The sequence below is a fragment of the Thunnus albacares genome, chromosome 5 (assembly GCF_914725855.1).
Source record: "Thunnus albacares chromosome 5, fThuAlb1.1, whole genome shotgun sequence".
Classification (NCBI taxonomy): Eukaryota; Metazoa; Chordata; class Actinopteri; order Scombriformes; family Scombridae; genus Thunnus; species Thunnus albacares.
Genome location: NC_058110.1, coordinates 3,223,476 through 3,239,871, shown reverse-complemented (window position 1 = coordinate 3,239,871; position 16,396 = coordinate 3,223,476). Strand labels below are relative to the sequence as shown.

General features: G+C 38.6%; 1 protein-coding gene across 1 annotated transcript; it reads right to left on the bottom strand.

Moving 5' to 3' along the window:
* Positions 1–345: 345 nt before the first annotated feature.
* Positions 346–13,889, bottom strand: LOC122982346 (solute carrier family 2, facilitated glucose transporter member 1-like). Its single transcript, XM_044351566.1, has 10 exons — positions 13,716–13,889; positions 10,123–10,215; positions 7,518–7,678; positions 7,179–7,419; positions 4,856–5,018; positions 4,272–4,459; positions 3,372–3,476; positions 3,178–3,279; positions 2,667–2,870; positions 346–2,537 (listed from the first exon to the last, which is right to left on the bottom strand). The coding sequence occupies exons 1-10, from the start codon at positions 13,731–13,733 to the stop codon at positions 2,331–2,333; spliced, it is 1,482 nt and encodes a 493-aa protein (XP_044207501.1). The 5' UTR covers positions 13,734–13,889; the 3' UTR covers positions 346–2,330.
* Positions 13,890–16,396: the final 2,507 nt, after the last annotated feature.

Below are 16,396 nucleotides of genomic sequence, written 5' to 3'. Positions count from 1 at the left end.
GTAACCACTGACTCTAAATTTCATCTCATTGTCTTCTCATGAACACAAATAATCTTGCTTTTAATTTGACAAGCTTACATTATTAATTTCTAGTTGACATTGTGGGTGTATGTGATGTGCTAATGTGTGTAGCTTTGTATTTTGTATTATGTGTCCTGTGTGTTTTTTTGCTTTGTACTGATTGTTATTGTGCTGTTATATATTTTAATTGTGACCTGCCAAAGGGACTGTAGATGAAAATTAGCTACAGTACATCAACATTTGATGTACTGTACTAGTGTTGTATTGGTCTATCAACACTAGTACAGTACATCAAATGGTAACATTTATGTTTAACACTGTACATGGTCCCAATAAATATATAAATAAACTCACCGGAATATTCAATACATGCCATTTGCACCTCCGTGGCTGTTGTATAACTTCTCTTTCAGCTTTCAAAACCTCTCCTCAATTATTGTTACTAGTTTTCTATTTTAATCAAGGTAGTTAGACTATTGTTTCAAACTTTCTCTGCACAAGAGCTACCTGCTGGCACTATTATTGTGCTCATGTCTAAAGAGAGAGGAAAACTCATTAAATGCATTCTCACTTTCCTCACTCAATTACACCACTAGGGAGCACCAATGGACATTATAACATCGTGTTCGCCGGAGGGAGCACAGGGCGTGTCTGCGTTGTGTTCCGGTGTTCTGACGATTTATGCTGCCTTGTCACAAAATGCTACCATAGCGCGAATGAATAGCAGAGTCTATCCATTCATCACATCTTTATTATTATTACCCCGAAGACAGTAAATGTGCTAATTTTATAAATTTTAATTTTATGTGGAGAGATAAAACCCATTATATTTTAAATTCCAGCTAGATAAAAAGTTATGAAAAAGATTTTGAGTTGCTTGTCAGGACATTCAGAATATACTGTATTAGGAAATGTCTCTACCATATACATTAAAATTACCAAATACATTTTACCAAGTATTCACACATATATAGTATACGTAAATGTATAAATGTGTATAAAGTCTCAACAGCATGCACAACAGAAAGGTTGCATAGATTTATGGACATGGAAACAGAGCCCAAGATTGTGGGTCATGTGCATGTGTGCATATGCGCAGAACCGCAAAGTAGCACATCTCGATAGGTAGCACATATCAACAGAACACCTGTTGTGACACAGCATGGATTTATTATAAGAGCTGGACACTGGACAAAAATGGCGCCCATTCAGTCCTATGGGAATTGCTCGGCTGGCACATATGCCAAAAAAAGTTCCTGGCTTCTGGGTTTGCTTCCGCGTTGTGCGGCCCACTGAATATGCGCAGTAGTGTTTCCCCGAGTTCCCGCTCAGCCCATAGACTTTACATTGTGATGACGTCACAGACTTTTAAATCGCTTTCCTTGGCTCGAGGAAAGGTTTACAAATATAAAACCTCCATAGATCAAAAGTTCATAAATGAAAGAGTCATAACTGACATTGTTTGCAGTTTGAGGTGTCCGGTTAACAGTTGCTTTCTGCTCCACTAAACATACGAGCTTAGTCTATTTATGATAGATGCCACGTCAAGCTACACAGAGTCAGCACAGGAATGGCATAGAGTGTCCGGGCAATTTTCAAAATAAAATACCCTGTGCAGACTCCCTATCATATATCACATCACTACATCAACATTACATTATAACCAGTGGCACTAGACCAGAAGTCAACCAGTCAGAGGATACTTCTCACCATGGACAATGAGAGGTTCATCTTGGAAATGGAAAATTGCAAGATTTTATGACACCACTGCTGCCATGACTGCCCCGGTACCTGGCTTCCTGTCCAGGTAGAGGGGCGGCTCTCTTCTCTCAAAAAACAAAATGCTCTGGTGCACTCCTTGTGGGTTATGACACTGTGCGAAGGATGGAACAAAACCGCAGTGAAGCCAGAACATGATGCAGCCGTGCCTGGCAGATGATGACTATGTTTTCATAATGACTGCTCAGACCACCAAGCTGCACATAAGAGAGGTAACAATTTAAGAGCATAGGTTGAATTTTTAAATTTTCTCTTTTAAATAAGAATATTACAAGAGTATAACTTCAAATATCTACATTGCAAACACACCCTGTTCTCCTTCTGCAGCACATCCTGCCTCTCCTTCACTCAATTATTTAACCCATAAGATGCTGTTTTTAGCAGCATAGAAAGTGCTGAAAACAGACTTCTTAGGCTCCAAACTGAGCCCATAGTGACTAACAGTGATGTTCTCAGTAGTCTGTGTAAAGACTAAATCCCATGAGTGGTACTATCCCTAACGTTAGTTTATGGGATATTTGAAACAGGTTTCAAAGGTCGAGATCGTCCCCCCTGAGGGTGCTGAACTCTTCAGGTGCTGAGTACTTGTCAGCACCGCGACCAGCCAACTGTTGGAAGCCCGCTGCGATCTCGTCAAAGGTGCGACCCTTGGTCTCTGGCACCTTGAAATAGGTGAAGACGAAGAAGCCCAGCAGCAGGACGGTGAAGATGATGAAGACGTAGGGGCCACACAGTTGCTGCAGGGAAATTAAAGGCAAAACATAGTTTGTTTTAAATGATTAGTCGAGCAACAGTTTGGAAGGTTGATGGTGTTTGTGACTGAATGGCACAATGCTATTCTGATTTTAAATTAAAGGCTGCCTTACCTCAACATACTGAAAACCCATGCCCACTAAGAAGTTGGCAGACCAGTTGGAGAAGCCAGCAACTGCGATGGCTGCGGGCCGGGGCCCCTGGCTGAAGAGCTCGGCCACAATAAACCAGGGAATGGGGCCGGGGCCAATTTCAAAGAAGGCTACAAAGCTGAAGATGGCCACAATGCTGACATAAGACATCCATCTGAGCTGGTCCTGAGGAAAACAGCACACCAGGGATGCTTTCACTCACATCATTTAAATGTTGTACAGCTACAGTATCACACAGAAAATCTGAATTTATACACAATAAATCACTACAAATAAAAATAACTACATCATTTTGAATCATGTTTTATTTTTATTCCATATTTTGGAAAATAGTAAAGGTGATGTATCACATTTAAAATGCACCCCGGAGTGATGTTGTTATAATGACACTTTTAATCATATAACATGTCACATAGTAACAGCAATCACTATACATGTTAAATATTCATGGTTGGCATCATCATACACTTACCAACAATGCCATGGCCACAGTTAGAAGAACTGCTGAAAATGCCATTCCCATCAATCCAGTAAGCTGGAGTGGTCTTCTACCTACACGCTCCACAATAAACAACTGCACAGACAGGGAGAAACATGTTACGAACATCCTGGAACCAAAGACTTTTTGTTTATTTTTTTAAAAATGATTTCCTTTTTGTGACTTACAGAAACCACAGTGAAGGCAGTGTTGACCACCCCTGCTCCAATTGTTGCATAGACAGGCTGGGGCACACCTGCTCTCTCAAAGATCCCAGTGGAGTAGTAAAACACCTGCAGAGCATGAAGTAACATAAGGAACAGAAGCTGGACAGTCTCTTTTTTGGCCACTTGGGGGCAGCTAACATGTTTTCTATTTACACGTCCAGCATCATTAGCATTCATACTGAATAATGATTGTGTCTACCTAATGAATATATTACTCATGCATTATATGATATTCTATAATATCATGTCAAGCTGAGAGTTGGTGATAGCAACACTTTCCACATTACACATTTGAGCTACCATTTAAAAAAATATGGTGCAAGAATGGTGCAGCTGTATATATCTTACAGTTTCACACAGTCAACAATTATGGACCCAACTGTGACACATTTGCATTGTTTTCAAACACTAACATATATTCATACAGACAGCAATCTGCTAAATCATAACCACACTGAAATAAATCTATATTCAATCAAAAAACAAGACAAAGTGTCAGAAATAAAGCCCACTGAAAGCTTCCCTGCTGTGTTTCTATGACTCGTTCCTGTAGAATGCACTGTAGTATGTTCTTTAGAGAGGTATAAATCTTACTGTATTTATACAATATACATATTTCTTAAACTATCAACAATCAAAATACATATCCACAATAACAAAATTGGAGATCACAAAGTGAATTAATACTTCAGAGATTTGCTTTTGTGTGTAAAATGACCTGCTGTGCACAGCAATGTGTTGGTAAAGTTGACTGTGTGAAGAGTTTTGAAGATGTGGACTCAGTATTGACCCACACATGTGACCGATAATAAAAAAGATTCATTAGATTGTACGTTGTGTCCCTCTGGTCCTTTGACTTACAGCGTTGATTCCAGACAGCTGCTGTGAGAGATGCAGCATGATGGCAACAAAGATGGGCTGACGGTAGTTGGGAGACCGGAACAGCTCAAGTATGGTCACTTTCTTCTCCCTCATCATCTTCTGGCTCTCCTCCCTCATCTCCTGCATGTCCTCGTTTACCTCGTCAGTGCCTCGCAGCTTCATTAACACTGGAAGACAAGTCACATCTATGTCAATGTGGAAATAAAGCTGTCACACACTGTCTTCGCTAGGGTTTTGAAATTAGTGGTGCCAGATAGGTTTAGTAGGATAGTCAAAAGATGAGGTATTAAAGGACAGGTTCACAATTTTTCAAGTGTGTCTTAAAATAACAGTCAGGGGCCCATATGACCACTGAAAGAGGTTTTCCTTGCTGTAATCAGTCCTCCTGTTCATACAGGCTATCGAAAGATCCCCTTCAAATGCACTTTCTATGTACGATATGTACCACATTATTAATAATTGAGTTAGGATCACTGTGAACATTATTTACTCTTGTCAATGTCACATTGTTTCTTATTGTGTGTTTTGTGAAATGTGTATTTCTGTATGTATGTGTGTCTCACCGCTATGGGCTTTGCTCTCCTCATTGCAATTGATGAGGAGGTATCGAGGGCTTTCAGGACAGAAGGGTAGCAGGACACACTGCACAATAGCTGGCAGTAGAGTGAAACCTAACAGGAGGGGCCACAGGGTGGTGTTCCCCATGATGGATTCAATCCCAAAAATCTACACAAAAAACACAGGTCACTGCTTACACATATAGAAAGAGTATATGCTGTGTTTATTATAAGTCATAGCCACTAAATCACACATGAACATAAAAATGTGAAAGATTTTTTCTTACTTTGAGGTGTTTGTTTATTTTTGTTTGTAATAAAATAATAATTCATTTATTATATTTTTAATTACAGTAACCCCTCCAGACATGTTTTAAAGAATATGAAAACACTCTGCTTCGACTAATAACTTGTGTCTGATATGGTTTTTCCTCCCTCATTAAAAAAATCCAGAATCCATGAACATCCAAATATTTTTCATGTCAAAAGTTTTTCTGCTAGACACAAAACGCGTCCTACTTCCCTGTCAAGCTCATTCTCAGTGTATGCGCACCGGAGGCTTCAAGTTTCCACATTACACTTGTGTAAGTTGCATAGTCGGCCACACGTGGCTCCAAAATAGTTGTAATGCAAGTACACATGTTTGAACTGACATTGAAGGTGAGCACTAGGGATGCAGAGGTATCCCGGTTTCATGGTTATACCATAGTATGAAAATTGATAGTTATCATACCATGTACATTTGCTTATTACCAGTTTTGTAAAAACAAACAAACAAACATTCACGGAATGTCACAGAAATAGTAATAAATAATTTAATTACTTAATGACTAATTGTACAATAAAAACAGGGATGAACTCATTAGTTTGCAAATCAATTAACTAATCCATAAATAAATAGATCAAGTTACAAAGTAATTCATTATTTGATTTTATTGCCCATTAGAATATCAAATAATGAATTACTTTGTAATTTGGTCTATTTATTTATGGATTAATTAATTGATTTGTGAATGAATGAATGAATTCCTGTTTTTATTGTACAATTAGTTATTAATTAATTAAATGATTTATTACTTTTTCCGTGACCCTTGTGGTCCTCCAGATATGTCAGTCCAGTCAGATAAACAGTATAATTTTATCATGGTTAGTCCTGCCAGAGCAACTGGTGGATCAATCATTAAACACCTGTGCAGCCAAACATTGTCCAGACCTGCTTTATAGGTTTAGATCCACACAATAACTTATGAGACTAAGGCATTACTCTGATTAAGATGTTTCCTTGGGTTGCTAATAGGAACCAACTTATAGCACAGGACATTTGTTCATAGCCTGAGGAGCATTTGTTAACAATGGGAGAGATAGGGTGAAGCATAGAAATAAAATGGAGATTGTGTATTTTGAAAAAAAAAATACATAGTCTATACATACATACAAAGTACATGTTTTACATATACAGACAGATGACAAATTAAAGGAAAAACTGGTACAGGTCTGAATGGTTGACCCCTACAGTGAGGGGATCCGGTGGCTCTGTTATTCTGTGGGGGGCATTTTGCTGGCATGGTTTGGGTCCACTTGTCCCCTTAGAGGGAAGGGTCACTGCAAATCAATACAAAGTTGTTCTGAGTCATCACCTTTAACCTGTGATGAAACATTTTTATCCTGATGGGAGTGGTCTCTTCCAGGATGACAATGCCCCAGTTCACAGGGCATGAGGGGTCACTGAATGGTTTGATGAGTATGAAAATGATGAGTATGAGTATCAAAACACCAAATAAGGGAATATCTTTTTGAAGAATGGTGTTGATCCCTTCAGAAGACTTCAGAGACTGTAGAATCAATGCCAAGGCTAAGAACGCCATTCTTCAAAAAGATCCCCTCATTTGGTGGTTTGATGATGGTGGTGGGGAGTGCTGTCTAACACATCAATCCAAAATCTCCCATAGGTGTTCAAAAGGGTTGAGATCTGGTGACTGCGAAGGTCAAAGCATATGATTCAAATCATTGTCATCTCATCAAACCATTCAGTGACCCCTCGTGCCCTATGAATTGGGGCATATTTGTACTGATGGAACAAGTGATGTGGAAATGTGCATTATGCCAGCCACCACATTTTTTCACCCAGCTATCATTTTGAGAATTGGCCACTTTTTACATTTTTTTGGCTGGCCCTTGTTTGAGAATTTATGTATGAAATAATGCAAAGGAAACTCAATGCTTGATGTCAAGTTAAAAAGTGATAGACATACTATAGGTTGAGTCTTATAACTAGTAAAAGGGGGGAGATGATGTGGACAGTTGGGGTTCGAGGGGTTGAGGATCTCACCTGTGCCATGAGAATGCCGATCACTACACCAAGCTGATGCAGAGTGCCTAATGCTCCACGGAGAGATGTGGGTGAGATTTCCTCAACATACATTGGTACAAAGCCAGTGGACAGGCCTGAGTAGAGACCCACTATGAAGCGTCCAATGATGAGCATCTCCCAGGAAGCAGCCAGCTTGGAGAAGCCCATAAATGCAGCAGCAATAAAAGCGAGCACATTGGTCATGAGCATGGAGTTCCTCCTTTAGGAGAAATAACAAGAGTATTCATTAACACTCTGTTTGTCATGTCTATTGGAAGGAGTGATTAATAGTGTTGTTGGTCACAGGAAGAGTCATACCTGCCGAAGCGGTTGACGAAGAGGCCAACAGAGAAGGAGCCGAACATTCCTCCCACAGAGAAAATGGCTACAGAGAGCGACCACAGAGCTGTTAAAGTGGTCTGAGAGATGGGCTCTGAAAACCTGCTGGTCCAGGTCTCATTGTAGAAGTTCTCAATGATCTGAATCACAAAACAGCACACAGTAGGCTCAGTTGCTATGGCTCCACCATTTTGGTCCAGACTGAAATATCTCAACAACTATTGGAAGGATCATCATGATTGTCACTGTGAGCATGCTGACGTTAGCATTTAGCAAAGTACAGTCTCACAGAGCTACTAGCATGGCTGTAGATTCTTGTCAGTGTTATACCCAATTTCATTTCCACATTCTCAGATCCTTCTAGATGTGGACTAGGAATGGGCAGTGTCACAATTTTATTCCTATACAATCAACACCACACACAATCAACACTAGACTAACCATTTCCTGATATATGAGCTGACAAATCTATTTTCCACCTCTGATAATGACAATAAAGTCTTCGTGCTGATACAGTCTAGATTAGACTGGTTGTAACCATAGCAACAATACAGATACCGCTGTACATTCATTTCATTCTCGACTGTCCTTTATATCATGATTTGAGACAAATATTGTTTAAATATTGTATATATTGTTTTAAAAAATTCTAGATCTATATTTGATAAGAGCTGATGATGGAGCTTTAAGTTAATTAAACAATATTACAAGAGAGGGTGTGCTTTATCGTCATTGTTGGCATGACAGTGATGCAGTCAGGAACAAGGTGCTTGCGAGCCCAGCATCCATAAGCACCCTCGAGTGTAATATTGCGATTATACAACTGTTACCAACAAAATATAAAACAAAATATGTTCATATTGTGGGGCAATTTGCTCTAAAAATAAAAAAACCTTTTTGCTAGTGTTATCGCAATTTCCATGTAAATACATGGGGTATGATTAATTCCTAGAAAACAATCACTCATGTCAGTAGACTCCTATGTAATGACACGTAGTTTACTTCTCCAGCAAGTAGGCCAACCCTTACTAACGACCTAGCAACAGACATGATTTCTAGTCCCAATTGAGTCAGCCAGCCAACTTGAGCTAATACTTTCAAGAGATCATGGGATTTAGTAGCACGGTGTCACTGACTCACCAGCACAGCTGATAGAGGATGCCAGAGTGAAAGCTGAGATATATTCTCGACTGAAGGGAAAATAATTAAGTCCTGTTGTGTACAGGGGTGCCGGGTAATGATAAAGAGTGGAGAAGGGTTCGGGTTTTTCAGTGTGTGTGAGTGTGTAACTCGTCCCACAGTCTCAGAATTCAATCCATTCTGTCTCAAGGGTCTATTTTGTTTTCCCCACTATCCCAAACCAGTTCAATTCAATCCAGTTTCACAAACATAAAAGAAACACAACTCAAAAGTCTGCTCTGGGTTTTACCGCTGATATCCACAAAACAAAACAAACCAAAGACACTAGAAAGCAACACAGTACATAAAATAAGCCCAGCAGAACTATTTACTATTCACAATGAAATGTCCCAGTATAATAAAATCACAGTTTGGCAGAGGGACACCTTATGAGCTTAGGTAGTGGTCCAACTGCATGCACAGCATCTTTAACTTGTATGGCAACCTTAAGCTCCTTAATCCTTCATGCCTCCAACATACTGCTGCATTATCTCATTAACCTGCTCCCTGTCATTGCAGATTTCTGTCAGGCTGACCAGCTCAGAAGCTTGTCACTTGACTCAGAGACTTAGTTTAGCATGCAAAAAAACAAGTCACTGGCCAGAGTCAAACTGAGGGTGTTGTCATCATTCTAGACCATTAGGCAAGGATTCTCCACTCACTTCATTTAAAAGCATAATATTTGTCTTTGTAGCTTTCATAATAACGAGTATTTCATCATTTGTAACTGAATAATTCATGTGAAAGTTTTCCTATGTCTAGTACAAAATGAGTTATATAAATAAAGTTTTCTAAACTGATTTATTTCTACTCTGAGGCATGCTTCATGCTTCATTAGCTTCCACAGATATTTTAATATAGCTGGTGTACTTATAAATACGATTTTAAGCTATTCGGGACTATGCCTTAACCCATGTGTTTTTTCTCATAATTTTAACAATGAAATGTAAAGTTTGAGATTAACCTTTTAGGTCTACGTGAACTAACTCACTTCTACAAATAAACAGAGGGGTAGTGAGGGCATACAGTAGAGTATACTGTCTGGATTCAACTTTTACTAAAATACCTTTCAGTATCATATGTTCCAATCCAATCCACTTTATTTATATAGCACGATTTTAACAAACACAAGGTTTCCAAAGTGCTGCACAGCAAGATAAAAAAACACAATAAATAGCACAACAGAACACAATAAAACGATGAAGGACACAATAGGATAAAAGTAATAAAATAAGATAAAAATCAAATAAAATATAATAAAAACAAATAAAATCAAATAAGATAAGTGTTATTGCATGGCTCTCCCACTTTCCCCGGTCATTATTCTCACAAATTCTCTTTAAATATTTCTTGTCTATTTTCCCTCCTTCTTTCTTACTTGTCTCTCACACAACAAAATACTCACACTCTGAGGAGCGTTGATGACACCAGTGTTGTAGCCAAACTGAAGAGAGCCAATCACAGCTGTCCCCACAGCCAACATCAGCTGGGGTGTCACCTGTTATGACAGATAAAAAGTGTTCTCAGTTGCTTACATGTAGGTTTTTTAAACAATGCTGTCAGATTTATGAATGTATGACAAAAGTAGCAACAGTAATAGTGTGTGTGTGTGTGTGTGCCTGATACTGTCGCACTTGATACTGTTGCACTTGATACTGTTGCACTTGCTATACTATAGCTTCTTAATTACATGTTAGGAGTGCTGCCTCTGCCAAAGAATCATTTCCACAAAGATATGCAAATATAAATGTTATAAAGACAGCACAACAGTGCAGACACATAAAACACATCACATTACTGAGTGTAGTCATGGATGAATTACTAGACAAACTTACCAGGCACAGGCACAGGGGCCCAAGAAGTCAGTAGACCCCTAAACCTGAGTCAGTTTCAAGTGTTTAAAGTGACTGTTATTTACATTTTTCTACAAAAAGTCTGAGTATTTTTATATTGAGAATCTGACAAAACCAAGAACAATCCAATATTTGATTTCATCATTATTTTTTATTTTTTACAGCTGATCAATGCGTACAGCTACATAAATATCCCCTTGAGATATAAACACACTCTGACTTGAATAATAATTTGTTTCTTATATGGTTTTTCCACAAAAAAGTTCAACGACTACTTAAAAATTCTTAAAGTACATCTCCTCCTTCTCCCTCATTGAAAAAAACAGAATCTATGAATATTCAAATATAAAAAGTTGAACTGCTGGACACAAGATATCTTCTACTTCACTGAAAAGTCCATTCTGTGTATGTGCACTGGAGGCTTCAAGCATCCACATCACACCTGTGTAAGTTGCATACTGGATCACGATTGGTTCCGACCATAGACTGTATATGCAGATGGACGCAGCGAGGTATGACGTCACCTGTTGGTTTGCATTGGAGCTGATTTGAAGCCCAGAGTTGCAGCTTATGTTTGGCGCCATCTTTTCCATTTGGAGCCAGGACCTTGCAAATAAGGAGTGCAGGGTATTTCCTTGTTTGCTACATTAAACTTAGTGAAATATCTAACTAAAATGGAAATCTCTGTCGGTCTGTATATACTGTACGTATGTCTGTCCTTTGATTTTTTTTGACAACCATTCATCCAATCAGTTTCCCTTCCTCTATATTTATTTCACAGATATAGTGTATTCACCATTAGTACTTTTAATGTTTGATACTTTAAATAGGCCTAGTGAGGCTCTCCCTGAGGAAACAAGGCAAGCCAGGACTCAAATATATGAAACAGATCTGTAATTGAAATAAAAATGATTTAATAATTGTGTTTGTGAAATATGTGGTCACATTGAGTTTCATAAATGAGTGAAACAGCAACCCACTGCTGGTGGGAGGTGATTCATGACCTGTTCTCTCAATGAAGAAAATGACAATCACAGCAACAAATGCAGTGGGATACTATGGATAATTCAGCTCCATGAAAGACATGAGAGTGGACCTCGACAGCAAATAATGTGAGTTTAATACATCCTCTCTGTTTGTCTTTCTCTTTGCTCACTGATTTTCTTTCCTGATGGTTAAATGTGTCTCTGCGTCTGTCTGTGTACAAATAACACAACTTTACACCTTCAAATTGCATGTTCAAATCACCTTATAATATAAGTTGCAGTATATTAACATCACTACCCTGGAACGGGTTGGCCCATGGATGCATTATAAGAGCTGGATAGGGCTCCACAAAGCCAATTTTTACCAGTAGTCACTCACGGTATTGCAGTGAAAAATTCCCCTGTGGCCCAAAAAGCATTTTCCCCATAGACCACCACTGTAAAAGAGACATCTGTAAAACTGTTGACAGGACACATTGAACTGCAAACAAGGTCACTTATGACTCCCTCTATTATGATTTTTTGATGCATGGGGGCTTTATATTTATAAAACTTTCCTCAAGCCAAGAAAAACGATTTAAAAATCTGTGACATCATCACAATTTGAAGTCTATTACATTAACACAATTGCACATATTCAGTGGGCCACACAATGCAGATGCAAAAGATAAAGATCCGAAAGATAACAACTTTGGTCTTTGGCGTATGCACTGCACACAGTTTACGAGTGTAACGTCATGTTATTTGAATGCAGATTAAAGCGATCGGGCTTGTCTGTGTGTATTTAACTCCAGAGCAAAAATGCAGAATGCCATATTGTGTAGACCACTGTAGGTTGTTGACCTGCATGGGTACTGCAGCTGTTGTATACACAGACACAGTCGCAGGGACAGAACCTGCCTTGAATCATTTGGAATTTCTCCAGTTTTGCCTTTATTTGTTCAGTGGTGGTGTGTGATTTGTGTCTAGGCAGTAGGTCTGGTTGCTTTGTGAGAATTTCTCACCCACTCTCACTATTCTTTTGTTTTTAATCTGTGCTGTATAATAAGTAATAAGCGGAAAGTAAATAGCATACTGTAGGGCTTTTAGAATATTCTTTTTATGTCATTCATATAGAAAAGTGCGTAAGTCATGTATTTGATAAATGCATTGATACTTTTTGATGTGAACATAAATCTGTTGTTGAAAAGTTAACTAACTGAATATTATGTGATTTGTTGTACTACATCACAATAGAGCAATAATACTGATTTGAAGAAGTAAACTTTGTTGTGAAAATGACACATCACCCTTCTTTGTAGTTTATTTCTTTAGATAATGTCTACTAAAATGAATGCTTAGTTTCATAGTTCACCTAACTGGCCCCTCTAAAACAACAGGCCCCTGCAGTTTACATGGATTAGAACCACAACAGCTTTTACATGGGCCTGAGTAAATTTTCACACCTAGGACTTTAGGGCTGCAACTAACAATTATTTTCATTGTCAATTCATCTGTTGATTATTTTCTCAAGTAAATAATTAGTTGTTTGATCTATAAAATGTCAGAAAATGGTGACGCTGTTTCCCATAGCCCAAGGTGACATCCTCAAATGGCTTGTTTTTACCTGACTAACAGTCTACAACCTTAAGATATTCAGTTTACTATTGAAGAGGACTAAAGAAAACAGATAATATTCACATTTGAGAAGCTGGAATCACAGAATTTGGTCATTCATGCTGCTACTCTCACTGAAGTGAAGGTTCTGGATTTTTTTTTTACCCCTGCAAAAGTATGCAGACTAGAAATGCTTGATTTTAAGGTGCTGTTGTTGTACACTATTGTTACACAGTGTAGTGCATAATGGATTTGGGAGTGATGTTCACACTTCCAGAAAACTGTGGGTGGTGATGAGCCAGAACCAGAAACATATTGGAAAATAAAAATATAATTATATAATCTTAAGAAATACTTTTTTCTCTCTCTTGGTGAACTTTAATTGGTAATGGTCTCGGTTTGATCAATGTCTAACAGCGCAAGTATATTAGAATGTAACTGATTTTCAGCCACACACATCTTGGGAAAACAAGAGTTGCATCGTTGTCAGTAGACCATTCAAGCTTCTTTTCTGGAACAAGACAGTTTACAACATTGTCATCTATTGATCACATAGGAGTTACCTTGCCGCTGCACTCCATGTTGGCTGTTCAGATCACTCACAAACTCTGCTTCCACACTATGAAAAAAACCCCAGTCCTTCCGGTCTGGCCAATATAATCTATTTTCTACAAAAACATGTCATTATGGTGATGTCTGCAGTATCATTTAGTCCCACAACAATGTTAACAAATCTTTCTCAGTTCCTCTCTCCATTTACCTGCTGCAGTAAGCAGCTTAATGACGTCAGCACTAAGTGGATCTTAATGGAGGAGCCTCTGGAGTGGAGTAGGTGAATCACTGAGCTGATTGGCTGAGAGGGAAAGACAGGAAGACAAACATACAACAAACATACTCTTCAGAATGAAATTAAATTATATTGTCAAACATTATTAAACATATAATTACATATTCCTTTATCACTTTGTGAAGGGTAAGGTACTATGCGAGTTTTCAACTTCGGTGTCTTGTAGCTTGATAACTTTTTTTTGTTTGTTTTTTAGAGGGCTAGTAGCTTGCAGAGCCTCACAGTGGCCATCAAGGAAATTAGAAATGTAGCCTCTTGGTACTGGGTTTCCTCTCACAGTTCAAAGACATGCATGTCTGGTGAATTGGAGAGTCTAATTTAGCTGTAGGTATGAGTGGTGTGTGACTGAGTCAGTGTGTGTGTAGACCAGGCCTGGACTGGCAATCAGGAGTGCTGGGCCTGGTTTAAAACTATTTTGACAACACAACGTCTTCTGTCACACTATCCAGGCTACTGTAATTTGTTGAAACTTAAAGATCTATGTTATTAGGGCCTGAGCCCCAAAGGGGCAAAGACCCTCTTGTATCTGTTCTGTTTCTTTCTTTCTTTCTTCTTTATTGTTCCGCCACTTCAGACCTAAATTTGACTCCCTAAACATGCTCAAAAACTCACCAAATTTGGCACACACATCAGATCTGGTGAAAATTTGATAAAATGTAAAAATTTGATACCTAGGTATCGAATATGGCCGTCACGGCCTGTAGGAGTGTCGTAGAGAGATTGAACCAAAGGTCAATTATTCATCTCATCAAGACTTACAAATCATACACTGACACCCCTGACCTAAATCCAACAGGAAGTCCACAATACACACATGAAAGTATGACTTTGTGCCAATTTTGGACCCCGAACAAACGCTATCTCCTCCAAGGGCGTTAATGGTATCTGCTTCAAACTTTAATACATGACTTATCACACTGTGCGGAACAAAAGTTATTAAAAACTTTGTAATAACTCGAACAGTTTAGATATTGTAGGCCCCGAAAGTTGTAGTGCCACATCACACTTTACAATGTAAACCAATGGGGAGGCAATCTCTGGGCATGGACTTTGTGTCAAACAAATGATTCTGATGTCTAAACTATAAATCTGACCACTTTGAAAACTGTATCAAAGGATTCGCAACAAAATTTTCTACAAAAAATGTGATTTTTAATGCAGGATTTGGCCAAAGTCATGGGATTTATGAGGATGTTTCTCAAGAAGAGTGACAAGAAGGGGGGGGGGGGGGGGGGGGGGGGGGGGGTTGAATGGAGCTCATTGAGTGAGAGTGACAGTTTAGTGATAAAGTGCTGCAGAAAAATAAAATCAAAACAAAAATTTGTAGCTCTGTACAGCAGTTTTTCCTTTATTAGGGCCCAAGCACCTAGCGGTTCGCTCACACTCTCCATTCATATATATGAGTATTTTTCTGTGTCCAGCTGCAGTTACTTATTGTCTCTACACACCTGACAGTACACATTTCAATCAAACTTTCACCAGGTCATGTGGGTTAAAAGTCTTTACTTCTCTAAAAATAAACTTGATGAAAATTAGGAAATTAATTTGTTTTACACACAAACTCATCAAGAGTTTTGTTTACTAGTTGAAATTCAAGTGAATGGGCCCAAAACTTGCATAATTTTGATGACACAGGTGTGAACAAGACAGACATGTCTCACCCTGCAGAAAATTCTCATCCTCACACTATTGGGATTTGATGATGAAGAAGTTGCTATAACTTAATTGAACATGCTCCAGTCTGCACCAAACTTTACATGTTTGATAAGAGTCCCGGCCTGAACACGTCTACATGACAATATTTCCAGTCTTATAGTCTTATGGTTGTAATTTGCAGTCGCACAGTGTGCGAGTAAATTATTTTTCCACTTCGCACATATCTATTTTTAGGTACAAATGCGAGTGAAATACTCGCACTGTAGAGCCCTGTGACAGTACACATTTCAATCAAACTTTGACCAGGTCATGTGGGTGTAAAGTGTTAAAAGTGCACAATTTTGATGACACAGCTGTGAGCAAGTCAGCCTTATATGACAAACATCATCTGATTCACATGAAATTTTCAAGGTGTGCTCTACAGTTGATATACAGCGACATGATGTTTATTTAATGCATGTTTTCTAGCACCATATAGTGGACACAGGAAATGATATTTTACTCCTTCATGCAATGTTAGATAACAGACAACTAAAGTTACATGTCTTTGTCCAGCAAAACTGGACTGGACTTTAAACGTACAACAGACATGAAGTGCAATCAGGCAGATTCCCAGAGCCATGGAGACAAGCTTTGTGATTCGTCAGCTTCCAGAAAGTCCCAGAAAACGCCATTTTATTGATGTGATTGGTGCTACTTTTGGCTCGATTACTGGGCGTCGTGATGGCCTGATGACGTGTC